This window comes from Centruroides sculpturatus, unplaced genomic scaffold (assembly GCF_000671375.1).
Source record: "Centruroides sculpturatus isolate CEXI.00-Female unplaced genomic scaffold, Cexi_2.0 scaffold459, whole genome shotgun sequence".
NCBI lineage: Eukaryota > Metazoa > Arthropoda > Arachnida > Scorpiones > Buthidae > Centruroides > Centruroides sculpturatus.
This window is the reverse complement of record NW_019384631.1, coordinates 366,694-394,077: the sequence shown is the minus strand read 5'-3', so window position 1 is coordinate 394,077 and position 27,384 is coordinate 366,694. Positions and strand designations below refer to the sequence as shown.

The following is a 27,384-nucleotide window of genomic DNA, read 5'->3' as shown; positions in this document are numbered from 1 at the left end:
TTACTGCAGCATGGCTCCATTCTGCTGCAAGCAAATATTTTTAATTAATTTTTAAAATCTATTTGATACTTTGGTAAATATTTGAAATCATTCGTACACATCATAAACAATCACCTTTATTTCTATTATGCATGCTGTTTTGGAGGATCTGGAGATTTAACTACAATGAGGTAATCTTGAAGATCAATATTGCTGTAAAATGAATAAAATTTCTGCTATTGTAATATAAAAACAAATTACAGAGGATGACTGGAAATATATATAATGGTTTTGCTGAAAGTTTCAACATGTGGATTAGATTATATAATTCTAACTATCACTTTATATCTAAAATCAGGATACAAATAAGATAACTAATAAATTCAGTCTGTGGATCTGACACATGAGGACAAAAAGACAATTATTCCTGTCAAACTGCTTGAGATAGACAAAAGTTAAAATATACTTGTTTGGAAACTGTCATAAGTTCTTTTATTGATATTTAAAAGAAAATTTTGATCTCCTAGTTCAATTAAATCCTGATAGTTGTAAAAAAAGCCAATGAGGGATTTAAGATCTGAAATGCATACTTTTTTTGGAATAATAAACTGATTTTCTAAGGCTGATCTTGTGTCCAGTGACAGTGTAGTAACTCTAGGAATATAGAGGCCAACATAGTGCTCACAAGTATATATTAATGCTAGACAAGAATATTAGTTTGTTTTATGCAGGGTTACTAGTCACTTGGAAAGTCAGGAAAAATCAGGGATTTTCTTTAGTGTTTGGAAAAAGTCATGGAAAGTCAGGAAATTTGTAGAAAAATTGTTAAAAATCAGGGAATTTGCTTCCTTGGTTGCCTTATTGATCTTTTTGCTGACAATATGCTTGATTAAGTGTAATATTAGCCATCTGCAGGCAGCAATATGTAATGCAGTGTAATACAACTTACAAAAAGGAGTACATAATATTTTCAGCACCCGAACTTTCTCCCAACATACACAAAATTTCCCCAAAAGTTTACAAAGTACAAAAAATGATAAATAATATCTATCTTTATCTGAAAAGCACAATGAAATGCTTTTTTCAATAGACACTAGGCTTTACTTTACATTCATCTTCATTTAGATTTTTAGGTGCCGAAACATATATTGGCACCTAAAAATCAAAATAAAGTAAAGCTTTATATCTATCAAAAAAAGCACTTCATTGTGAAATACGGATAAACATAATAGAAGACACGGTTTCAAATTGGAAAGATAAATAATATCATTTAAATAAAAACGAGTAATTATTTATAGTGGACAAGACTAAGGCCCCCCACTCATATTTTAGAAACTATCACGCACAACTTACTCATCCTGCATCTGGAAGGATACCAAATCATTACATCAAACCCAGCAGAACTTACAGAACAATTGAAGAAGATATCATATCCAGCTTATGCTGCGGTTTTAAACTTCCGATCGTTATTTCCTTCGATAGAACTACCACCATGTTTTCGTGAACTCAGGGACTACCTGTTTTTGATAGTTGAGGACACCACAATGCACCAACATATTCTTGAACTAGCCCATTTGTTATGCTATAGCTCTCTTTTCCAATTTAATGGGAACACGTACATGCAAGGGAAAGAAGTCCCGATGGGTAGTCTTGTGTCGGGTGATTTGTGTGAAATGGTAATCAGGAGATTAGAAAACAACCTTCTACCATGCTTTTTGCACAATATCTTGTTGTATAAACATAACATTGATGACATCATTATATTTTGGAAGGTGGAACCGGACATAAAACTCTTCCTAGAAGCCATGAACAATAATCCATATGGTCTATCATTAGAAGTAGAGCAACATGACTCTTCGAGGGTGCATTTCTTGGACATTGATATCAACTTTGAAGGAGCTAACATACTTACATCTGTATACTGGAAACCTAGTACCTTTCCCACATATATTCCAAGAAATTTGTGCGATCCTATCCAATACAAAATCTCTGCTTTCTGAGCATTAGTGAGAAGAGCACACACGCACTCATCGACACAACAAGCTCTAGCAACGTTCCGGAACTCCAACATAGAAAATATTGCTGTGGCTCATGCATGCAACAACACTCTAGTCAAAAATTTGTCTAAAAGACACGAGCTTTCCCAAAAAGCCATTGAGCAAACAGGACCACCATTGAATATACATGAGGAAGAAACAAGGAGGATACCTATCAAATATAATCCGATACTGAAATCAATCTACAACATGATAGTCAAACGACGAGGCATTAATATTGCATACAGAAGATGTCAAACTGTCTTCAGGATACTAACTAATGGCAAAGACCTACCAAACCACGAAAGGCTTCCAGGAGTATACACAGTACCACTAGAAGACAACAGGTGCCATAGACAACTGACATATATTGGTTCCACGAAACGTTTGTTAAAAGTGAGATTAAAAGAACACGAGTCAGACATACAGCATGGTAGAAACACAATGGCACTAGCAACATAAGCTTCGGAACAAGAAATAACGGCAGACCTGCATGCCGCAAAAATCATTATAAACAACTCCAACCCACAACAACTAAAATTGCTAAAAGCCATGGAGATATTTAAGGCAGAAATAAATGGTACATCCTGGTTCCTGGGCAACTTCCTAGAAGCAGAGCTGAACTCTAACCAGGCGGGTCCCCAGGTGGCAGATAGGGGAATGTCTATCAGATATGATGGCAAGCTGCGAATACCCAATAAGCAGTCCCAGACCAAAAGCGGCAGTATGTTTAGGGGGTTGTGGGTTATCAGGTGACACTGATAACTTGGAAAATGCCACATGACCCATGATGTGCTGTGTCAAGGAAATTTAGGCTGCCATATGCCTATTGCCGGGGTAGTCAGGACTCTTAAGCCTTGGTAGGCAACCTGCCTAGGAGAAGGAAAACTCTGATCAGAAACCGTGAGGAAGGCAATGGGAAACCACCTCAGCTATATCTCCCTTGTTAATGGAAAGCAGAAAACCTATTTATCGTACTGGCAAATATGGGACTCATCTCCAAGAGAAAGGTGTCATGCCTGGCAGGGAAAGTTATGGGGCTTTCCAGGTCGTCACCACGCGAAACCCCCATAGGAAGACCCCCAAAGGAAGAATTCGAATAGGAACATGGAATGTAAGAACCATGCTTCGACCAGGTAAGTTGGAAAATGTCAAGAGAGAAATGAAGAGGCAGAATTTGGATATTCTTGGGCTTAGTGAAGTTAGATAAGAGGACAGCGATGATTCTTTTTGCGATGAATTCAGGGTTATTTATTCTTGTGGAACTAAAGGAAAGAATGGTGTAGCATTTATTTTAGGTGAGAAGGTAAAAAACTCAGTTGAAAGAATTGAATGCAGAGGTGACAGAATTTTAATGATTAATATAAAAAGCAATTCCATAGATATGATGATATTTCAAGTATACATGACTACTGGAGAATATGACGATGAAGAAGTAGAAGAAATTTATGACCAAATTGAAGATATAATTGAAAATAATAAAACTAAGAAATGCCTAATTTTTATGGGAGACTGGAATGCATCTGTAGGAGGAGGAGGAGATGGAAAAATTGTGGGCAAGTTTGGGATAGGAAATAGGAATGAAAGAGGCAAACGACTTGTTGAATTTGCTACCAAGCATCAATTAATAGTTGGAAACACATGGTTCAAACAATCCAAGCGTCGACTATACACTTGGAAAATGCCCGGAGACATTGGAAGGTATCAAATAGATTATATTCTTATTCAAAGTTGTTTTAGGAATGCAGTCAAGAAAATTCAGACATATCCAGGAGCAGATGCAGATTCTGATCACAACTTATTAACTGCAGTTATTGTGATGAAATTGAAAAAGTTTTGAGAGCCAAAAGAATAAAAAGATGGAATTTGGAAAAGCTAAATGGAAATACTGGATTAAATTTTAAAGAAAACCTGGAATATAAATTAAAAGAACTTCCATATGACTTTGACTGTGAGTTTGACCCAAACGAAAAGTGGAAAAGAATTAAAGATACAATAAAGGAATTGGCTGAAAATTTTCTTGGATATGTAAATGGTGCTAGAATAAAAAAAACCTTGGATTACTCAAGAAATGATTGAGAAAATGGATGAAAGAATAAATTGGAAAAATATAAATAATGAAAAAGGGAGAATGATGTACAAGAAGCTAAATAATGAATTGAGACGTGAAACTGGAAAAGCTAGAGAAGCTTGGTTAAGTAAGGAATGTGAGGAAATCAAAGAACTGAAGAAAAAAGGCAGATATGATCTATCATACAAAAAAAGTCAAAGAACTAACAAATGATCGCACCCATCAAATTCTGAGTATTGAAGACAAAGATGGAAAAGCACTTAACCCCAACTGATATAATGGGCCATTGGAAAGAATATATTGGAGATCTTTATGGAGAGAACACCAAACCTAAAGAGTTAAAATTGGAAAAATCATCTCAAATAGCTAATGATGAAAGAGGACCTATTATCATGAAAGATGAAGTTGAATTGGCAATTAAAGAATTGAAAAACAAAAAGTCAGAAGGAGTAGATGGAATACCAGCTGAATTTCTAAAAGAGTTAGGCAAGGAAGGAATCGATAAAATAACAGACTTACAAAAATAATCCCTCATCAAACCCTTTAACCGATATTAAACAAGAGCAAAATTACATGCAAACATTTTCGGATCCCTCCCTGGGTCTTTTCTCAAGCAACTATTCTTCTTTAAAACTCGTTCTACTGGTCTTCGTTCTAACGAGTTTTAAAGAAGAATAGTTGCTTGAGAAAGGACCCAGGGAGGGATCCGAAAATGTTTGCATGTAATTTTGCTCTTGTTTAATACCGGTTAAAGGGTTTGATGAGGGATTATTTTTGTATTGTAATCCGGTATTTGAAGATTCTTTAAATACTCTCCTCTAACACACTGCAAAAATAACGACTTACTTCAGCTATAAACCAACACAGTGCTTATTTCCAACTATTTCACTAACGTTTTTGAACATTGTTCTTCCTCAGGTGAAACGGATCGATGTTATTCGAAATTTGAACGCAATGTTCTAATGAAACTCGTGCAATCATCGTGTTAAACTTGCGCATGCTCTGTAGACGGAAGGATCGTTTTTGCTTCTCAAGTGTCGTAAATAAGCATTTGCCATGCCATCGACAAGGACAGTTCATCTTTATTGTTTATACAGTTGTCTTCTTTTGCTGTTTTATAGATATATATCGCTTCCATCCAGCGCAAATGCTGTATTAGCTGTGTGGTGTAAATTACCTTTGCCTCGTCAAATACAGCTTGTATATCAGGGTCCGTGGCAAATTGTGCTAATGCTGTAGAATATCTTTTATGTAGGATGTCTGCTTTGTGTTCTTTGATCCTCACCTCCAACGATCTTTTTGTCGATCCCACGTATACTAAACTTTTATCACACCTATGATCTTTTATAGGGATCCTGTATACTCCTGCTAATTTGTTTTGGTGTGGAGTGTCTTTTGCATTATTTAGCATTCTAAATATAGTGGGACATCTTCTAAATATTAAGGAGGCTTGTTTTGTTTTGGCGATCTCTTTGTAGATTTTCTCTAAGTACGGATTGTAAGTGACTAGGATTCTGTCTTTCTGAATGTTACTTTGTTGCCCTTGCGGTTCTGTTAGATCTGTTCTTCGTGAATGCATCAGTTTTTCGATCCTCATGGCTATCCTACTATTATATCCATGTCTTTTGGCCATGATATTAATGGTGTTGATCTCTGTATCCAGTGCCCGCGTTGTCGATGAGTGGGTGTATGCTCTATTCACCAAGTTATTAAAGGCCGCTATCTTATACTGCCATGGGTCACATGAATGCGCAGGGATATACAATTGATCTGCCTGAGGTTTTCTGTATACCTCTGTGTTGATAGACCTTCCTTTAACTATGATGTTCACGTCGAGAAAATGAATTTGTTTGTCGCTCTCCTGTTCGAGGCCCACAGTTAAGCCATAAGAGTTATTATTAAATGCCGCTATGACTGCCGTTATGTCAGGTTTAGATTTCCATAAAATGATTATATCATCCACATATCTTTTGTATGTAATAATATTGTGGAGTAGGTCGGGCAGTACTTTCTGTTCTAGGAGTCTAATTACAAGTTCGCATAGATCTCCTGCTATCAGGCTCCCCATTGGTACACCTCTTTTCTGTTGATATACCTCGTTTTTTAATTGAAAGAAAGAATTGTAGCACAATAAATGCGCTAACTCTAGTATATCTTGATGGTGGTTACTGTCCCCTATTATACTTATTAGCAAATCTCTTAATGCACAGAAGGCTGGTGGAAGGAGTAAAGAAGGGTATAATGATTTAAAATCTAGCACAGTGAGGTACTGTGGAGGGGTATTAATCTGCTTGAGTAGAACTATGAGGTCAACACTGTTACTTATGTTAAACTGGTATTCTTCTAAACATGGTGCTATTATATAGTGCATTTTCTCTTCTAGTTTGCATGTTGGAGCCCGAATCTTATCCACTACAGGATGAATCTGTTTGCCTTCTTTGTGCGTTTTAGCAAACCCAAATAATTTGGGTGTGTCCGGAGAGTCTACAACAATGTTCTTTATATCTAACTTCTTCGCTAACTTGCTTTTGGAGAATCTCTTTACTCTAGCCTGTAGTTTTTCAACTGTGTTAGTGCCGCTTTTTTCACATTGGGTGATATTGATGTACTCCATAAGTAATTTCTCATACGTCTGCTTCCTCATAATTACCATGGTTTTAGCTTTATCCGCTCTAATTATAGTGATGTCATTTGCTTTGGTCCATCTACGGGCTTTTGCTATTTTTTCTCTTAGTTCTTTTGACTCCACATCATTCTTTGCCTTTATTATTTTATGCACTGCCAACCATCTATAATATTCCTTACTTCTATCCAAGAGGCCTTGTATTAGGGCTTCTATGTCCGGGATATAATTCAGAGATCCAGTTATGGGTGGCGGTGGAGCGAATTTTGGGCCATACTGTAACACCTCAGACACAAAGTCAGGCACTTCTATGTCATCCCATATTATAAATGGGAAGGTAGGGCGATTCTTTTTCTTTGGTACCTGAAATCTCAGAATCCATTGCAGCTTTCTACGATATCGTTCCTTGCATTTATTGTATAAATATTCATATTGCGGAACCAATCTTGCATTTTCTTCTATTAAGCGACTAGGATGCACTCAAAAGAGCTCATTTTCGATTTTAATGAGATCTGTTAAAATAGAATACATTCTTTTTCTTGTAGTTCGAACGGCCCAGTTCATAAAAGATCATAGGTGTGATAAAGTTTAGTATACGTGGGATCGACAAAAAGATCGTTGGAGGTGAGGATCAAGGAACACAAGGCGGACATCCTGCATAAAAGATATTCGACAGCACTAGCACAATTTGCCACGGACCCTGATATAGAAGCTGTATTTGACGAGTCAAAGATAATTTACACCACACAGCTAATACACCATTTGCGCTGGATGGAAGCGATATATATCTATAAAACAGCAAAAGAAGACAACTGTATAAACAATAAAGATGAACTGTCCTTGTCGATGGCATGGCAAACGCTTATTTACGACACTTGAGAAGCAAAAACGATCCTTCCGTCTACAGAGCATGCGCAAGTTTAACACGATGATTGCACGAGTTTCATTAGAACATTGCGTTCAAATTTCGAATAACATCGATCCGTTTCACCTGAGGAAGAACGAAGTTCGAAAACGTTAGTGAAATAGTTGGAAATAAGCACTGTGTTGGTTTATAGCTGAAGTAAGAAGATTCTTTATTTATAACAGACTTATGCAATCTCATATATAAAACAGGAGAATGGCCTGAAGACTTTGCTCAAAGTATTTTGATACCTATACCAAAGAAAGCAAAAGCTAAAAAGGATAGTGATTTTAGAACAATTAGTTTAATTTTACATGCCTCAAAAATCCTTCTTAAAATCATTAACAGAAGACTCTACAACAAGGCTGAAACATTTCTATGTGAAGAACGATTTGGAAAAGGAACAAGGGATGCTATTGGCCTCTTGAGAACAATCTGTGAAAGAAACATTGAGGTTAATAAGGATACGTACATTTGCTTTATTGACATGGAAAAGGCTTTTGATATGGTTAACTGGACAAAGCTAATGGAAATCTTAAGAAAAATAGGAACAGATTGGAGAGATAGAAGACTCATTGCTTTACTTTATATGAATAAATCTGCCATTATCCAAACAAAAACTGGAGAAAGCAAATCATGCAGTATTGGAAAAGGAGTCAGGCAAGGGTGTACACTTTCACCCACTCTTTTTAACATTTATCTTGAGGAATTAATGAATGAAACCATAAGTGAGGACAGCCTCGGAATTAAAATTGGAGGCCAATTAATACAAAGTATTAGGTTTGCAGATGATATTGCTTTACTTGCACCAAATGAACAAACTCTACAATGTTTGGTAACAAAACTCAACAAAACTTGCAAAAAATTTGGAATGAAAATTAACATAGCTAAAACAAAAGTGATGAAAGTTGGAAAGCTAATTAGCAAAGATTTGAAAATCCTAATTGATGGAAACAAAATAGAGCAAGTTCAAAATTTTAGGTATCTTTGCAGCATTATTCAGGGAGATGGCAGATGTGAAAAAGAAATCAAAGAACGAATCAGGGCTGGAAAAATGAACCAAACACTTAAAAAAAAGTTAATAAAATGCTTTTCCTGGAGCACAACTTTATATGGAGCAGAGACTTGGACCTTAAGGAAAAAAAGGAAACAAACTACCTTGAAGCATATGAAATGTGGTTATGGCAAAGAATGGAGAAAATCAAGTGGACAGAAAAGGTTAAGAATGAAGATGTTTTAAATTTGGTCCAGGAACAGAGATCTCTTTTAAAAACAATACAAAGAAGAAAAAATAACTGGCTAGGTCATATATTGCGAGGAGAAGGATTAATGTGAGTGGCATTAGAAGGAAAAATTGATGCAAGGAAACAAAGAGGAAGAAAAAGAAAAGTATTGATAGATGATGTTTTACTAGGCAAAACTTATAAAGAAATAAAAGAGGAAGCCTGAAATAGAGAATGTTGGAGAAGGAGAATTCTATAATTTGACTGCTTTCCACGGACCTGTCCTAGGACAGAACACCCATGAATGAATGAAAAGGTACGTGTATTAGTTATATGGCCCTATCTGTAGCATGGCAGATTTTGCTGGATAACAGTGTTTAAAGAGATGATTATGGAGCATGTGCAATACAACTACAGAACAATTTCACATGATAGTGTTCAGAAGAAATTCATTTTGAATGTTTATTTGAACAATAATGGCCTATTTGATAAAGCCTGAAGAAGAGCCCAGGAGGGGTGACGAAAACGTTCACAATTCTAAAAATAGAAGCACTCTGGTTAGAAGGTTTGAGGAGTATTTTATTTATTTATAGTGACGATATCACAATGCCAGACTGCAATTTATAATTATATTTTAATTTAAAATACGTACTCTCCACTCAAGTCAGTTGTGACTTGCCCTCTACATCATACTTTTCCTTTAACAATAGAGTTGTGCTAATCATCTATCTAACACCTTTCAGGAGAAATTTGTGAATAGAAATAGTATGACTTCTGGTTTGTATCAGACCTTACATAGTTAATCGGGACTTCTGCCCCTCAGGTATCCATATCTGGTCTTTTCTTTCATCTATCTAACCTCATTGAGATTAAGGAAGAACAGATAGGCAGATAAATGACAGTGGGACTTTATAGATATACAATTTTTTTACAATATGTCAGGGAAAATCAGGGAATTTAAAACAAAAATTGAGTAGAAACCCTGTTTTTGTAAAAACAAACTGTTTTAAATTATTTTATTAGAATAATTTTTAAAATTTTATAGACAAAGAATATTGCAATAGGTATACAAAATTTCTCTATTTGCTAGAGTCAAAAATACAACAAAAATGTGCTTTAAAACATCAAATTTTACTTAAAATTTTCTTAGAGTTCTGGATTTTCCAGTCAGAGTCATTTTTACTGTATTGGTCTAGCTATGCTTTCAGTTCTGGGCTTTTTTTTAACATTTTTCTTCACCAAAAAAGAATATGCTTTCATCACTAAAAACCACTTGATTCCAGAAAGAACCTTCCATGTTATATTCATTTTCAAAGTTTATCCTTTTCTAGATTCTCTATTATTCCTCTTTCCTGATAACTTTTTTACATGTTTCTGAATTCACTTCTTTTACAAATTTACTTCGAACTTCAATACAAATGTTTATAGCAGCTAAATTAAGATTAACTTTAACATCTTTGAAAAAATTTGTTTTTTAAACTGCAAGTTTTCAGTTTTCTGCCATTACACTATAAATCAGTGGATCTGTACTTTTGTTCCACAAAAAGAAAAATGATTTTAATGTTCTTATTGCAAATTTATTCCAATGTACTACAACATATTTCTTTATTTTTAGATAATTCCAAGTTTACTATTTTATTCAATATAATAAATATTGAATCTTCCATGTTATACTCATTTTCAAAGAAAGAAAAATACACATCCACAAACCTCTCAGTCAGTCTAGCGGTAAGAAAATTAGAAGATTAAAATCAGAAGCTTCTGATATTCTTACTGGGGGACTGACTGTGAGGTTTGCCGATACAAACTTTTGTTGTTCTACTTCCAGTTCTGAGTATGAGGAGTAAAAGATCTTAAAAATTGCTGTTTTATTTTCACTAATTTAAGTGTTTAGAGTGAAGTTTTATCAGCACAAATAGTTTTGCAAATTATTGTACATCAATCCATATACCATTAGTCCATAAACTAGTAGAAGGAAATTGTTGAAAACAATAATGAATTTACTATTCAACAAATTTATTGGATCAAAAACAAATATCAAAACTCTTTTAAATTATGTGTAATATATGTTGATGATTTAAATAAACATTAAATGTAATCATGTAGGTGCCGAGGTGGCAACACGAAAAAAGGGTTGAAGAAAGGGTGTGGCAAAAAAAACTGAGCGGGAGTAGCTCAAGGGAACCAGCTGATGTAGAAGTGTTTAGTGATATTAATAAAGAATTATTTGTATCATATTATCTGGTCAGTTGAGTTGTTTATAATACATGGCAGCGTAGAGGAAAACGTATCAGATCCCAGTACCAGAAGTTTTTAATTTTTGTTCTGAAGATTGGAGAACATGGATAGGGTGTTTTGAACGATTTTGAACAGTGGACTCCATAATAAAGAAGAAACTGACCAAGTAAATTCTTTCATATATTTAATGGGACGGAAAGCCGAGGAAATTTTGGCATTATTTAGTCTCCCAGAAGAGGATAGAAATGAAACAAAAAACAGCGTACCAGGAACCTGTTTCCGGTGTGCTTCTCGGTAAAACGAAGTGTTACAAATGTTTTCGAACTTGTAAGTTTTTCTTCAGGTAACAGATGTCTAAGCGAATGCCATTCAAATTCAATTCAAATAAGAACACCATTAAGAATTCTATCATACGTATCGATGGCATCAATTTACCGAGAAGCACACCGGAAACAGGTTCCTGGTACGTTGTTTTTTGTTTACTTTATCCCGGTGTAGTACATTGCCGATTTAAGGATAGAAATGGCCATTCCAAAGTTAAGGCAGCATTCGAAAAATACTTCGTCCCAACTAAAAATGTTATATACAAAAGATATAAATTCATTTCTTGGTTTCAAGAGGAAGGAGAAACAGTGGAGAAATTTGTAACTTCGTTATATAGTCTGGTTAAAACGCGTGATTTCCCTGCTTCGTTTCAAGACAAAATGATTAGGGACAGAATAGTTTGCGGCATTAGAGACAAAAAAGTTTCGGAACGTTTGCAACTAGAAATGGAACTAACTTTGGATAAAGCAATAAACACTGTGAGACAGGCTGAAACAGTGAAAAAGCAGCAAGAAGCTTTTGAGAACAATTCCGTGAATAACATGTATGCATTAGGCAAAGCTGCACGTGTGAAGAATGTATTTTCGAAGCCAGAAGTTACCAACAATTTGTTTACTGGAAACAAACCTTTAAATTCCTGTTATTGTATGGAAAAACTGTGAAACATACTAATCTAAATTGCACTGCATGTAAGGCGGATCTATAATAAGTGTAAAAAAGTAGGTTATTACGCAAAGGTCTGTAAAGCTAAAGTGAGTATCAATGAAATAGGAGAACCTAAGCAAAGTTCATTTCTGGGACATGTTAAAGGGTCAAGTAATATAAAGTTAGGGTTACGAAAAAGCATAATCAGTGGAATGCAAACATTTTCGTTGAAGACATTCCTTTAAACTTCAAGATTGACACAGGGGCAGATGTCACAGTTATACCACACGAGATATATCACAGAGTGCAATCTCGTTAAATTATGAGAAACGAATAGATCTATACACGGCCCTGGAAAGAAAACACTGGATTTACTGAGAAGCTAAGAAATAAGAGATTCTGCATCCAAGAAGACATATATGTTATAGATAAAGTAGAATGCTCCTTGTTGAGTGGTAAAGCGAGTGAACTGTTAAATCTTGTGAAAAGAATACAGGAACTAAACTCTACTTTTGATCTATTTAAAGAATTCCCCAATCTATTTCAGGAGATTGGGAAAGTAAAGAAACCCTATCACATTAAACTTAAACCGGAAGCAAAGCCTTACACCCTGGCAGTTCCTTGAAAGGTACCATTGCCCTTGACAGATAAGCTGAAGAAAACTCTGGACAATATGGTAAATAAGGGAATAATTGAGGTAGTAGATGAACCTGCAGAATGGTGTGCTCCAATGGTTTTGGTTCCGAAGAAATCAAGCAAAATAAGAATTTGCGTCGATCTATCTAAATTGAATGAGAACATTGAGAGAGAATACTTTCCAATGGCATCGGTCAACTATACACTTAGCCAATTTCATAACGCAAAAATCTTTAGTATTATTAATGCTAATGCAGGGTTTGGCAAATTGCATTGGATTCAGAATCATCTTACTTGACAACATTTATAACACCCTTTGGGCGGTTCGGATTTAAACGGTTGCTGTTTGAAATTAAGTCGGCACCTGAAATATTTCAGAAAAGAATACACAAAACAATACCAGAGGGCCCTGGAATTGTAATACTAATGAATGATTTCAGGATATTTGGGGCCACAGAAGAACATGATAAGTCTGCATAACATCTGCATGAAGTTCTTTGTACACTTTAAAATGTAGGATGGACTCTAAATGCTGAAAAATGTCAGTTCAGAATGAAAGAAGTCAAGTTTCTTGGACATGTAATCTCGCATGATGGTATAAAACCTGATCCCAAGAAAACAATAGCAAAGCTCACAAGACCTAGCTCTGTCACAGAGCTGAAAAGATTGTTGGGCATGAGTGGATTTCTAAACAAATTCATACCAAGAATAGCTGATGTTACAAACCCTCTGTACGAACTGTTAAAGAGCAACATAGAATGGTTATGGGGGCCAGCACAGGAAACATTGTTCCAAGAGAACAAGAATCAGCTATGTCAAACTCCAAGATTATCAATGTACGATCCAAAGAAAGAAACATATTTCCTGTGACACATCATCTTACAGTCGTGGTGCTGTGTTGTATCAGAGTGAAAGTGGTCACATGACTCCGATTTGCTATGCATCTAGGACATCGTCAGATACTGAGAAACAGTACACCCAAATTGAGAAGGAAGCTTAGGCAATTGTTTGGGTTTCTGAGAGGTTCCATGACTACATAATGGGCAAAGTCATGAATATTGAAACAGACCACAAACCGCTGATACCAATTTTCATATCGAAGGCTTTGGACAGTCTTACTCCAAGACTGCAACAAATGAAGCTATGAATGATGAGATACAATTTTATCATCATATACAAACTGGGAAAGCGGCTGTTAATTGCAGATGCATTATCCCGTAGCCCCATACCTGAACAGGAAAATGAAGAATTGACCAAGGAGATTAAGGCTTAAATTCAAAATATTATCAACATCTTTCCTACATCTGATAAACGGTTAGCAGAAATCGTGTATTTACAAGAGAGAGATCCAATTTGCAAAATGTTGATGAGATACTGCAAAGAGGGTTGGCCAAAGAAAAACGAAATACCTAAGAAAATATGAAGATATTGGGAGCACAGAAACTCAATTACTCTCCAAATAAGATTCTATTTAAAGATGCCAGGATTATCATTCCAGAAAAGCTTCAAGGAGAAATATTGAACAGGTTACATGAAGGCCATCTTGGAATAACAAAGTGTTGAGCCTGAGCTCGAGAGTCTGTTTGGTGGCCAGACTTATCAGCAAACATTGAGAAATTGATTTTGAACTGCCCAATATGCATCCAATACCAAAAGTATCATAAAGAGCCTCTTATCCCAAGTGAATTTCCTGAGAGACCTTGGCAAATTGTAGGGATAGATCTTCTAAAACTAAAAGCCATTGGTATCTCATAATGGCTGACTACTTTTCCAGATATTTTGAAGTTGCCAGATTAAAGAAATTGTTGTTGTCGTCAGTAATTAACCACATGAAATCAATTTTTGCAAGACATGGAATTCCAGAAGTTGTACGAAGTGACAATGGCACCCAATTTTCTTAGGTTTTTGACTCGGAATACTGTAAATTTGCAGAAAAGTATAAATTTTCAAGTATAACATCTAGTCCAAGATACTCTGAAAGCAATGAATTCATTGAATCAATGATAAAAAATTTTAAAAGTCATTACTTGAAATCTGAGTTGCAGGATTATTATTTGATGCTGCTAGCAATGAGATCAGCACCATTAGAAAATGGCTATAATCCGGTGGAACTGTTAATGAGCTGAAGATTGAGAACACCCCTGCCATCCAGCAATCAACAATTGATACCTCGTTTGATTGATTTCGCTTCAGTAAGAAAGAAGGAAAAGGGGAAGGCAGATAAACAGAAAACCTATTTTGATCGATGCCACAGTGCAAAAACTCTTCCACGTTTGCAGATAGGACAACCAGTCTGGGTGTCAGATATGCAAACATATGGAAAGGTGAAGGAAGCTTACCATACTCCACGATCTTACATTATCGAAACTTTGAGAGGCACATTCCACAGGAACAGTACTATGATTTTTTTTTGGTGTCATGTTCAGTTCAATTATGAAAAAAAAATTGCAATTACCAGAGAGGAAAGAATGTCCTGTCACAGGAAAGATTATTTCATTGGAATATATTGATAAGGGATTAGTGCAGCTATTTGGAACACATGCTAATAATACTGTGTTCTTGGTTTGGCCCCATAACCGGTGGTGATATTCAGCGGGTTCGCACAGGTTCGGCCGAACCCGTTGTTAACATTTTCAAAGTTTTCCGAACTCGTTGTTAAACACACGCAACATGTAACATTTCTCAGTGGTTTTGTTTCTTTTAAAAAATATATTAAAATATACGTATTATACTCTGTAACACTACTAAACTAGAGCCTTATACCGTGTTCGCTTAGTGCAACCTCCATCAACCGTTTCAATCTCGACTAAAACTAGGTTCAATCGCGATCGACTCTAGAGAGTTCTCGAAACTAGATCCAGTCATAAGAGAAATCTCACAATCCCACGCGCGCGAGAAAATACAAGATGGCTGCGGAGCACGTGTCGGGCTATCAACAGCGAAATAAGAAAGATATTGTATTTCGAGAGACGATGACATCTGTCTATTATTATAATAATACCTAACGATAAAATAAATGATATAGAAAAGTTTTTCTTGTTTAACTGCTTTCCTTATGACTTTTTCTGATTAAAAAAAGCCAATTTTTATGTTTATAAAATATTTTGAATGAAAAATATTAAAATATGTACAAAATAAATCATTTTGAACACTCTTTTTCATTATTTATAAAAAAAATATAGTTCTGGCATAAACAATGTTAAATTTTAACTGACTTAATTTTGCGAACGCATCTTTTTTATTTATATGGATATCTTAAGGTCAATTTTTGCGCTAATGTTGCTAATGCACCATTTGAGAGAAAAAAAAAAATTGTTAAGGAAAAATTTTCTGTTAGCGAACCCTTTGTTAAATATTTCGAATATCACCACTGCCCATAACCATTGCTACCAAGTGCAGAGTATGAATATCTTCAAACTTAAATATTGTAGAGAGGCAATGAAAAATACAACTGGATATTTCATTAGAATCTTTGAGATATATATATATCTTGAGTCTGAACATAACTGAGTATATTATCAGCAGTCAGCTTTGACTTTAAAGACCTACAACTACTATAAAGTTGTAAGCATACAATTGATGTAAATCTTCCAAAACCAGCCTCTTCCAAAACTTCCAAATCAGACAACTTATTAGTTGTCTGATTTGGAAGTTTTGGAAAAGGTTGATTTTTTTGAAATTCAACTGATATGATCAAAAGACCGTTCTTTTCTTATTTTAGGGGTTAAAACAATGCCTTTTCCCTTACAGTTGATGTACTTTTAATTCAGTTTTTAATCATTCTATTCTTGCATGTGTTTTTTTGGCTTTCATTTATTCAGGCAACCGAAGGGAAGTCAAACAGACATCTGTTCTGGGTATGCCTAATCGAATGTGCTAAAAATTTCTCTAAAATAAGTCAGTTTTACTTTGTGTTCTTTTAAAACACTATTGTACATTTTTTCAAAGTTTTGTTATGTTGAAATCATGTACTATGTATTTATGGTTAGTTATTCCTATGCAATTGGTTTTCATTTTCCAGTAAATAAGCACACTTCCTCTTTTTTTCCCTCAGTAAAACATATAGAATGTCAGTCTTCACTCCTTTCATATTCTGCTCTGCCAGTGTGAATATGTCTTTTTGCAACTGCATTGAACTTAATTTTTTGTTAAATAGAATTATGCTTTGTGGAACTCACAAATATCTGCTATTGTAAGTGAACTGCATTTAAAATTTTTCAAATTATATCCACAACTGGGCCTTTCTGGTAGTCTGTGGAGGGAATACCTTAAGTATTATTAATATGAAAGGAAAAAAAAAACAGAAAATAAACATAACTATTTTGACAAGAAGAAAGGTTTTCTGGCACTTCACCCTTGTATGACAGTTTGGAGTCTTCACAGAATTAGTGAATATAAACATCAACCTGAATCACCAGAGTCTGATAATCTAACAAGAAAGATATGTGTATATCTTACCTCTTTTTTTCTTCCTTGGCCCTTTTCTCCTCATTTTGGTTCCTTAGCTTTTCTTCTCGTTACTTCTTTTATCTTCTTCCATTCTTTATAAACAAAAAAAAAGTAATAATCACAAAACAATGCAAAATTGTAATAAAACTTGTTAGCATTGCACAACGAGTACAGTGGGTGATCAGTTAACGAACATAATTCGTTCCAAGACTTTGTTCATTATCTGAATTGTTTGTTAACCAATTATCGATTTACCATAGGTTTTTATGTGAATTTGATTAATTTGTTCTGGAGACCCCAAAAAATAAAAAAATATATACTTTCTTACTACATTATGTAATAATATATATATGCAAGACTATAATTGTGACAACCTCCAAATATGGATAGAAATAAATGTTATTTTATGAAAAATTTTCTAAATACATATATTTGTTTATGCAAGATGAAAATTATTTGAACCTTGAAAATTATTTTCTTCTTGAGATGTTACTATCAGAATAATAATAGACTGAGATACAGGTGGAGTCATATAAGGTATTTCAGCAGAAGCAACATTTCCAGCAACTGCTTGGCCAGCTATTGTATTTGATAAATCTTCATTTTGTTCTTGATTATGAGCTGAAATTCAGAAAATGACAATTAGAATTTATATACATTTTTTATTTTTACATTTTATAATTTTATTCAATTTCTAAATGTTTTATTTCTATTAAATATGTAATATTCTAATATAAGCTTAAATACAGTATAATTGATTTATGTTCATCTTATATTCAAAAATACAGTATTCATCTGAGAAGTTCTCTTGATTAATTTTTTGATTCCTGAAATTTTTTGTGAACTAAGAATATAAAACATTTTAATTAAAACAAATTATCAACATTTGAAAATATATTTACATATTTCAGGAATAGATGCCAAATCATCATCATAAATATTTTGCTTTTCTGGAACTGGAGGTGGTTCATATAAATCAGACTGAAAATTTGGCCATTGTTTTCTGTTTCTTCGAAATTTATCCGGATCATCATATTCATCAGTATTGTGATCTGAATCTGACTGACCTTTTAACTTCTCATATGGATTTTTAGGATGCCTTTGAACTTCTGTATACATATGTGATATGCTAGGAGTTATGGACAAAGTGATTAATCGGGCATTATTCATAATGCCTGGTCATTATGAATAATGACCAGAAAAGGTGTGCAATGTGATAAATATTGATTAATTTATCAAATTGACCGGTCATTATGAATACCTGCTATCACCTAGTTGGGCAAAGTGATAATAATACATTGAGGAGTGATCATCCAATATACACTAACCAATAAGTACTCTGAGTTGCAAGTGCGTATCGTGTTTTAGTATCGAATTTTAAATTTATGCAACCAGTAGTTAATCTTGTGCAACATTTTAATTTGATTTTAAAAACTCCACTTATTTCATTTAGAAATATTTATTTTTTGTGAATTATTTCAAAGTATTTTAAAAAGAATATGTAATCTTTTAAAACTAAGTACTCAATAGGAAGATTAACATGCCAAATTAATATATAATAACAAAAATAAAAACACTTGAGTTCAGCGTTACATGCATACGTTTTTTTATCGTAAGTACTTTCAACGAACTTATAGTCATCGTCCTCAGGCGAATACAGATATTTACCGAAAAATTTTAAACAAAAATAATCTAAATACACTCAAACAAACCTTTACATATGCAGCCGTAATTTAATAGATTTAACGCAAATTTTTAATTCGAAGTTCGATTTTTCAGTTTTTCTTGATAAAGGCCATTGAATATGGTCGAAAACGTTTGAATTTATCTATTAAATTACAGCTGCATATGTAAAGGTTTGTTTGAGTGTATTTAGTTAAGAAATGCAGTCTCTGACGAGTTACAAAAATAATCGAATGCAGAATATAACACATATGTTGAAACTTTGATAAAGCTGTTAAGAACACGAAGTAAATATTTAAACATAATTTGAAAACCAAATGAGCAGTTACCTTGGACACTTGCAACAACCCTATGCTCGAGCTGCCCAGTGTATGGGTCACACTGTATAAGCGTTTAAGCGAGTATTAGCAGTCTCTAGTATGCATGTAGCGGTGAGCATGGCTCTGCACATGCGCCAGCTCGCACTTCACGGAGCTATCTGCTCGTTTGGTTTTTGAATTATGTTTAAATATTTACTTCGCGTTCTTAACGGCTTTATCAAAGTTTCAACTTATGTGTTCTATTCTGCATTCGATTATTTTTGTTTTAAATTTTTCGGTAAATATCTGTATTCGCCTGAGGACGACGACTATAAGTTTGTTGAAAGTACTTGCGATAAAAAAACATATGCATGTAACGCTGAACTCATTGTTTTTATTTTTGTTATTATATTAAAAACTAAGTACTATTAACCATATTAGGTAAAATTTTACCATTTAATTATGTGCACCGTCATGGTGGCGGTCGCAACTGTTTGTGCTCCCAACAGACTCCTCCCAGAGGGGAGTCACCAGCAAGCTGCCAATTGTTTAACGACACTAGTTATTGATATGTGTTCAACAACTACCATGAATCAATAACTAGTGACGTTAAACAATCGGCGGCCTGCTAGTGGCTCCCATCTGGGAGGAGTCTGTTGGGAGCACAAACAGTCGCAATCGCCATCAAATTTGGTACTGAACGTAATACACACGCGCAACTCAGATGCAAGTGCTGATTGGCTAGCGTATGTTGGATGATAACTCCTCAAAATATTATCATCACTTTGCCCGACTAGATGGTAGCAGTATTCATAATGACCGGTCAATTTGATAAATTATTAAAATTTATTACAATGTCCAATTTTGTTGGTCCGAGCATTATGAATAATGCTCAGTCATTATGTATAATGACCAATAAAATCGGGCATTGTAATAAATTTCAATAATTTATTACAATGCCCGATTTTATTGGTCATTATACATAATGACTGAGCATTATTCATAATGCTCGGACCAACAAAATTGGACATTGTAATAAATTTTAATAATTTATCAAATTGACCGGTCATTATGAATACTGCTACCATCTAGTCGGGCAAAGTGATGATAATACGTTGAGGAGTGATCATCTGACATACGTTAGCCAATCAGAACTTACATCTTACTTGCGCATGTGTATTGCGTTTAGTACCGAATTTTAAATTTATATGACCTTTCTTCTTTGACAAAAGTAACGATCATGGAGGAATCATTAAGTGATATGAATAATCGCTTCAACAACTGATTAAACGAGTTAATAGCGGAAAAAGGTGAGAACAATCAAATTTTTACAAAATCAGCATATTTTTCAATGATACAAAAAGTGAGAGTCAAAAATGAAAGTTACTTCTAAGTTACCGGAAGAATATCAGCGTTTACGTAGATATGACAACGTATCTATTGGAAATTTAGAAAAATTAATTATGCCTGTAAAAGAAGGTAATGCGATTAAATATTACGTTCATACGGAAGAAATATTTCAGATATTGCACGATGCCTGTATTGCTATTGGACATGGCCGTAGAAACCGTATGGAAAAAGAATTAAGTATGAAATATAAAAATATTACAAGGGAGATGATCATAATTTATTTGAACTGTGTGAAATCTGTCAGAAAAAAAGAATGTTCCTAAGAAAGGCTTGGTAGTTAAACCAATTTTATGTAATAAAATGAACTTGAGATGTCAGGTCGATCTTATAGATATGCAGTCGCAAGCCGATGAGGAATATAAATTTATACTCGTGTATCAAGACCATCTAACTAAATTCGTTCAACTACAACTATTAAAAACCAAAAGGGCTGAAGAAGTAGCATATGTTCTTTTAGACATTTTTACAATTTTCGGTACACCGAGTATTCTACAAAGCGATAACAGCAGAGAATTCACCAATAATATCATCAAAGAAATGTGTAATATGTGGTCCGAGTTAAAAATGGTGCATAGAAAGCCCAGGCACTCACAAAGTCAGGGTTCAATAGAAAGATGTAATCAAGATGTAGAAAATATGTTTAGTTCTTGGTTGGAGACTAACAATACTAACAAATGGTCGGAAGGATTACGTTTTGTACAACTGATGAAAAATCGAGCGCATCATACTGGTATAAACTGCAGCCCCTATGAGGCCATGTTTGGAGCAAAGTTAAAAGTTGGACTAAAGAATTTTATACCCAACGAATTGTTGATCAATGTTAATATGGAAGAGGATCTAGAGAGACTTTATAAAACTATTGACGAAGTAAGTCAAAGTTGCTCAAACTCTGAAAGTCCAGGTACCATCCAAGAAAACATTATGAAAGATTATTTGATAATGCCACCCTTACGTAGCAATATAACTGATAAAGTTCAAAGATCTACATCGCCTTCACATGAAAGAAAATCTAAACCAGGATGTTATTAGTATTACAGAATTGGTGAATGAAGAAGAAGAAACAATCTAAACATTTGATCCAAAAATAGAAGAAAAAATAAGAAGTGTGTCTAAAACAAGGGAGATGGCTTAGTTTAATCTTAAAAAGCAAGCAGAAAAAATGATTAATACATCAAATTCCAAATACACAACAGCTAATGTTGGTGATACAGTAAGGATTCGTGTACCTGATGTAGATCAAGCCCGCAGTGATGGAAAAAATATTTTAGGTGTTGTTACGGTTAAAGATAAAAACCTTTACGAACTGGGTACCAAACATGGCATATTAAATCTATTATATTCCAGAAACCAATTTACTGTTTGTAAAGAAAACTTCATTTCTGTTGGAGATGTACCGGGTGCAGAAATTTCGCTTAGAGAATGTGCAAGAATGTCATCAATTCCTGATGGCCACAACTATAGTTAATGCTGCTGAAAAATTGGTTGAAAATCTAATAGATGCAAATGCTACCAAAGAAAAAAAAATTATGTAATTCCAAATGTCATGAAAATGTTAATTGCTCAAATAAATAAACTAAAAAGCATTTAATTTTTTATATAATTTATACCAAAAATTGTTAATAATACTTTTCGTTAATATTAGTTTAATTAATATAGTTAATAGTACTTTGATATAATTTACAAAAAATAAATATTTATAAATGAAATAAGTGGAGTTTTTTTAATCAAATTTAAAATTCTGTACTAAACGCTGTACGATACGCACACGCAACTCAGCGTGCCGATTGGCTAGCGTATGTCAGATGATCACTCCTCAACTTATTATTATCACTTTGCCCGACTAGGTGATAGCAGTATTCATAATGACCGGTCAATTTGATAAATTAATTAATATTTATCACACTGCCTGCCCTATTTGGTCATTATTCATAATGCCCGGTCGTTATGAATAATGCCTGATTAATCACTTTGTCCATAACATATATATATATACAGTCTTGCATTTTTATTAGTCATGTTTTTTCCATTTGTGGGGGTTAAAGAATCTGTCTAACATTGATTGCTTTTCTTTCTTCAGGATTTTTCAGAAATAATTAATAGCATTGTAATTGTAGAGATCCCCAAGCCTATTAACCTCACCCTGGTTTGGATGCCATCCTAAGATTGTTGTTCTGACATCCTCCCACTTCTTCAAAAGATCTTTAATAGCAGATGTCGGCATTAATCCTCTTTTTCAGAAGAAAACATATCTTGCCAAGTTTGTTGGTGTTCATTCAAGAGTTCTTGGCATTCTTCTCTCGTCAGATGCGTTTCGGGTTCCATTATGAGCTTGTGGCCGCCAGCGCCAGAGATCCCGAACACTGTCTGGCAACACTTGCCAACAAGAATGGCTGGCAACGTCGTAAAGAAAAGGCGCGAAAGTTAGTTGGATTTGTCCAGGTGTTGCCCGAGGATGTCGGTGACAGTTCTGACCTTTTTAATAAAGTTTTTTTGTTACTGTTCGTGTTTGACTGCTTAGTGTTAGTTCTAAACATCAGTAAAATTGAATGACAAAGTGGTGATCCGAACATGATCCGATTAATGAACTACCTGGACTTTCGACTGAATTGGATAGTGAACAACTCTGTGTCTATGATGGAACTTTTTTAACAGGATATGCAGGTATGATCAGTTTCTAAATTGTAAATTCAATAGGAAGACTAGGAGTACGTGACTGAGGCTAAGCCTTATCAAAGACTATCCTGCTTTCCTTGTAGCCGTATAGTTAAGCACCCGGAATGGTGGAACAGAACGAGTTGGAAATCGGACGTGTACAGGCAAAAATGCCTATCTTCACTAAAACCAACATCAAATTATTTTTTGTGCAGCTAGATGCGGCTTTTGCCATTAATCGGATTACAAGTGAGAACACTAAGTACAACTATTTAATTAATTTCCTGGACGTGGAGATTCTATCTAATGTTAGTGACTTAGTATTTGACCGTCCAGCCGAGGCTCCATTTTCTAAACTTAAAGACCGACTTCTCGAAATTTTCCAGAACTCCGCTGCTAAAGAGGCTAAAATTCTGCTTGAAAATCTGGCATTAGGGGATCAGAAACCCAGCGTTTTACTCCGTAAAATGAGGGAGCTTTCAGTGGGCAAAATTACCGAAGAATTTCTTAGAAACTTGTGGCTCCAACGTCTCCCCAAAAATATTCAGACCGTTTTGGCTGTTAGCAGTGATGAACTAGACAAGCTATCCATCCTTGCTGACAAGGTTGCTGAACTTACAGAACCAACCCAAGTGGCCAGCATCAACTTAGAAGCCGAATATTTCGTAATCAAAAACCTTGAACTGCAGATTTTAGAACTCACAAAGAAGGTTGCAGAACTTAATGTATCGCGTACTGCTCACCCTCGTTATCGTAGTAGAGAGAGAAACCGACATGACCCGAATTTCTACCCCATGCTGCCCATCACCAAGCTCCTTTACACAACCTACTTAAAGGAACAAAGAAAAACAACCAACGTGAGATTAAATGGACTGACAATTCTATTCAGGCATTTGAGTCATGCAAATCACAATTAGCAGAAGCCACCTTACTACACCATCCTTCACCAAGTGCTACCCTTGCACTTTATGTCGATGCATCTGATTCTGCTGTGGGTGCTGCCCTTCATCAAGTTACAGCACAAGGTCTCCAGCCACTGGCGTTCTTTTCCTGCAAGCTGAGTAACTCTCAGCGTCAGTATTCTGCATACGACCGAGAACTTCTGGCTGTGTATTTGGCTGTGAAACATTTCCGATTTATGCTGGAAGCACGACAGTTCACCATTTACACAGACCATAAACCATTGACGTTTGCTTTCCAGCAACGACACGACAAATGTACACCCCGTCAGTTGAGACATCTCGACTTTATAGGACAATTCTCGACAGACATCAGACACATAAAGGGAATCGATAATGTTCCAGCTGATGCTCTCTCCCGTATTGAATCAATTAGTAGCCCATCTATAGATTATAGCAAAATTGCAAAAGACCAACAGCAAGATCCTGAGCTCCAGTCTCTCCTGACTTCAAGTGACTCGTCACTTGTACTTAAGAAGTTTAAACTTCCTGATAGTGATGTCGAAATTTACTGTGATGTATCAACAGGTCACATTCGTCCATACATTCCACCTAATTATCGTCGCACTGCTTTCAACACTGTCCATAACCTGTCCCATCCAGGTGTAATGGGCTCAACCAGATTGGTAAAGGCAAAATTTGTTTGGCCATCCATCAGTAAAGACTGCCAGACATGGTCTCGCACCTGCATTTCTTGTCAGCGGTCGAAGATCCAGAGACATGTCACTAGCCTTTTGGGAACTTTTCCTATTCCAGACGCTAGATTTTTAAACATTCATATTGATATTGTTGGTCAATTGCCACCTTCCAACGGCTCAACCTACTGCCTCACAATCATCGATAGATTTTCTCTTTGGCCTAAGACAATCCCGTTGCCAGATATAGCGGCTGAAACAGTAGCTTCAGCCATATATTCAGGTTGGATATCTCGCTTTGGAGTGCCTGCCCAAATAACATCTGACCAAGGACGTCAATTCGAGTCTAGCCTATTCAAATCCCTCACTCAACTTCTTGGTGCCAAAAGAGTTAGGACAACAGCATACCACCCAATTGCGAATGGCATTGTTGAACGCTTTCATCGTTCACTTAAAACTGCCATCAAATGCCACTCTACTGACAGGTGGACGGAAGTACTACCTACAGTCTTGTTAGGATTGCGAACTGCGCTTCGTGAAGACACCAATATTACTGCAGCTGAAATGATCTATGGCACCAGCCTCCGATTGCCTGGAGAATTTTTCGTCCCAGGTTCTCAGGACATCAATCCATGTTCTTTCGTCGAAAAACTCAGGACGATGATGGCAAACTTAAAACCAGTGCCTGTGGTGCACCACTCCTATCGCAACCCATTTATCCAGAAAGAACTGCAGTCATGTTCCCAAGTATTTCTCTGCAATGATGCTGTACGGAAGCCCTTGCAGCCTCCATATGATGGACCCTACGAAATCGTGTCATGTCATGCGGTAGCAAGACATTCACTCTATGCATAAAGGGAAAAAAACCTGTAGTTTCTATTGATCGCCTGAAACTGGCTTTTATTCGCACAGCAAGCGAGTCGGACCAGTTACCCCAACGTCTCCAATGCCAAGACCAGCGACGACTAAACATACCACAGAAAATCGAGCCCCAATGTGACAAACTATCACACTCTCTGGCTGACATGTATCCTTTCCCGTTCGTTTCGTGTCACAGACACTGGTGGGGGAGTAGCTGTGGCCGCCAGCGCCAGAGATCCCGAACACTGTCTGGCAACACTTGCCAACAAGAGTGGATGGCAACGTCGTAAAAAAAAGGTGTGAAAGTTTGTTGGATTTGTCCGGGTGTTGCCCGAGGATGTCAGTGACAGTTCTGACCTTTTTAATAAAGTTTTTTTGTTACTGTTCGTGTTTGACTGCTTAGTGTTAGTTCTAAACATCAATAGGATTGAATGACAAAAGCTCTTCGATGTTCTATATTTATCAGATGTAATTTTGTCACTCCTTTAGCTGTTTGAGTCTTGATTATATTGTATCTTTCTTAGATAAGATTGAACTGTAGCCTACTGCAGACCTGTTTGAGCGATACTGACTAGCAACATCACACATCTGCCCACTTTCTATCTTTGCTATTATACTCTCATCTTTCAAAAATAAAAACCGATGCAAAACTTAACGAGTGCCCACCTGACAGTCTTGCAAATACTATAAAAGAATAGTTTCTGTCAGAAAAATAAAAAGCTGGAATTACAAAGGAGAGTTTCAAAGTTTGGAGGACTACTATCCGATCAGTATACACCGGGTTGAGCATCGATGTTGATGTCTCCCGCACTCCGAAAAGTTTCTAATTGTTGCCTGAAGACAAGGGAAGACCAATCAGTATTCATTATTTTATGTCGCTTCTTCTTGTGTTTGTTCTGTGAAGTGTTTGTTATCCGAGCATGTGTTCATTGTCCGAACATAAAAATATTTCACGAAAGTGTTCGTTATCTGATTTGTTTGTTAATCAATCACCCACTGTACAAGGAAATGGCTACATCTCCTCTGGCTGAGGAGGAGTTGTTCAATTTTGAAACCAAAAACAAGCTGGAGATGGCTGATTTTGATAATATGTCTTGCCTTTTAAGCTGAATATCAATGCTACATATTGGATTTGTTTTGTTTTGATGCTTACAGGTTGTAGATAATTATATAACCTTTAATATGATACCAATATCTCAATAATTGAATTTTTTGAGATGGCTGGTGTTAATACTGGGCTACTCAAGTATCTCAATATACCTAAATATGATTTAGCAATTTACTAAATAATAGATAATACCCAGTGAAAATAAATATGTAAAGAAGCAATGTAAGATATTTGTCAATTTTCATTGGCAGCTAGATCTACTAGACTGGTAAATCAATGGTTATACTGGTAATTAAAATTGACATTTCAATGTGATTTTTTTATGTAGAAAAATACCATTTCCTCAATTGTTAGACGAAGTTTAAAATCAAATTCTTTCCATGAAAGGAAAAAGTTAAATAATCAGCTTTATTAAGTTCATTAGAATCCTAATTGGCCAAAGTAAATATGGCCAATACTACTTCAGATAACTGGAAACTTGGATAAAATGGATGGCCATTTTGAATTAAAAATTACAAATACAGGATCTTCCAAAATGAATGCTATCATTCTAAATCACAGTAAATATGTTAATTATTATCTGAGAATTATGCAGTATAAAGCAATTGATAAAGTAACTTTCCAAGTTTCATCTCCCATCTGCATTTAA

General features: G+C 35.3%; 2 protein-coding genes and 2 pseudogenes across 2 annotated transcripts; 3 read left to right on the top strand and 1 right to left on the bottom strand.

The window, feature by feature from the left end:
* Nucleotides 1-10,623: 10,623 nt before the first annotated feature.
* On the top strand, nt 10,624-12,510 carry LOC111625755. Its single transcript, XM_023368979.1, has one exon. The coding sequence runs from the start codon at nt 11,425-11,427 to the stop codon at nt 12,058-12,060; it is 636 nt and encodes a 211-aa protein (XP_023224747.1). The 5' UTR covers nt 10,624-11,424; the 3' UTR covers nt 12,061-12,510.
* A 1,570-nt stretch (nt 12,511-14,080) lies between these two features.
* Nucleotides 14,081-15,189, top strand: LOC111625752 (annotated as a pseudogene).
* Nucleotides 15,190-17,473: 2,284 nt separating this feature from the next.
* On the bottom strand, nt 17,474-18,283 carry LOC111625756. Its single transcript, XM_023368980.1, has 2 exons — nt 18,031-18,283; nt 17,474-17,749 (listed from the first exon to the last, which is right to left on the bottom strand). The coding sequence occupies exons 1-2, from the start codon at nt 18,245-18,247 to the stop codon at nt 17,565-17,567; spliced, it is 402 nt and encodes a 133-aa protein (XP_023224748.1). The 5' UTR covers nt 18,248-18,283; the 3' UTR covers nt 17,474-17,564.
* A 1,998-nt stretch (nt 18,284-20,281) lies between these two features.
* LOC111625754 lies at nt 20,282-22,145 on the top strand (annotated as a pseudogene).
* The last annotated feature ends 5,239 nt before the right edge of the window (nt 22,146-27,384 follow it).

Coding starts and splice junctions, on each gene's coding strand:
- LOC111625755 (XM_023368979.1), top strand. CDS start 11,425: ATGTCTAAGCGAATGCCATTCAAATTCAATTCAAATAAGAACACCATT.
- LOC111625756 (XM_023368980.1), bottom strand. CDS start 18,247: ATGTATACAGAAGTTCAAAGGCATCCTAAAAATCCATATGAGAAGTTA. Junction 17,750..18,030: donor GGCATCTATTCCTGAAATAT/GTAAATATATTT, acceptor TCTGAATTTCAG/CTCATAATCAAGAACAAAAT.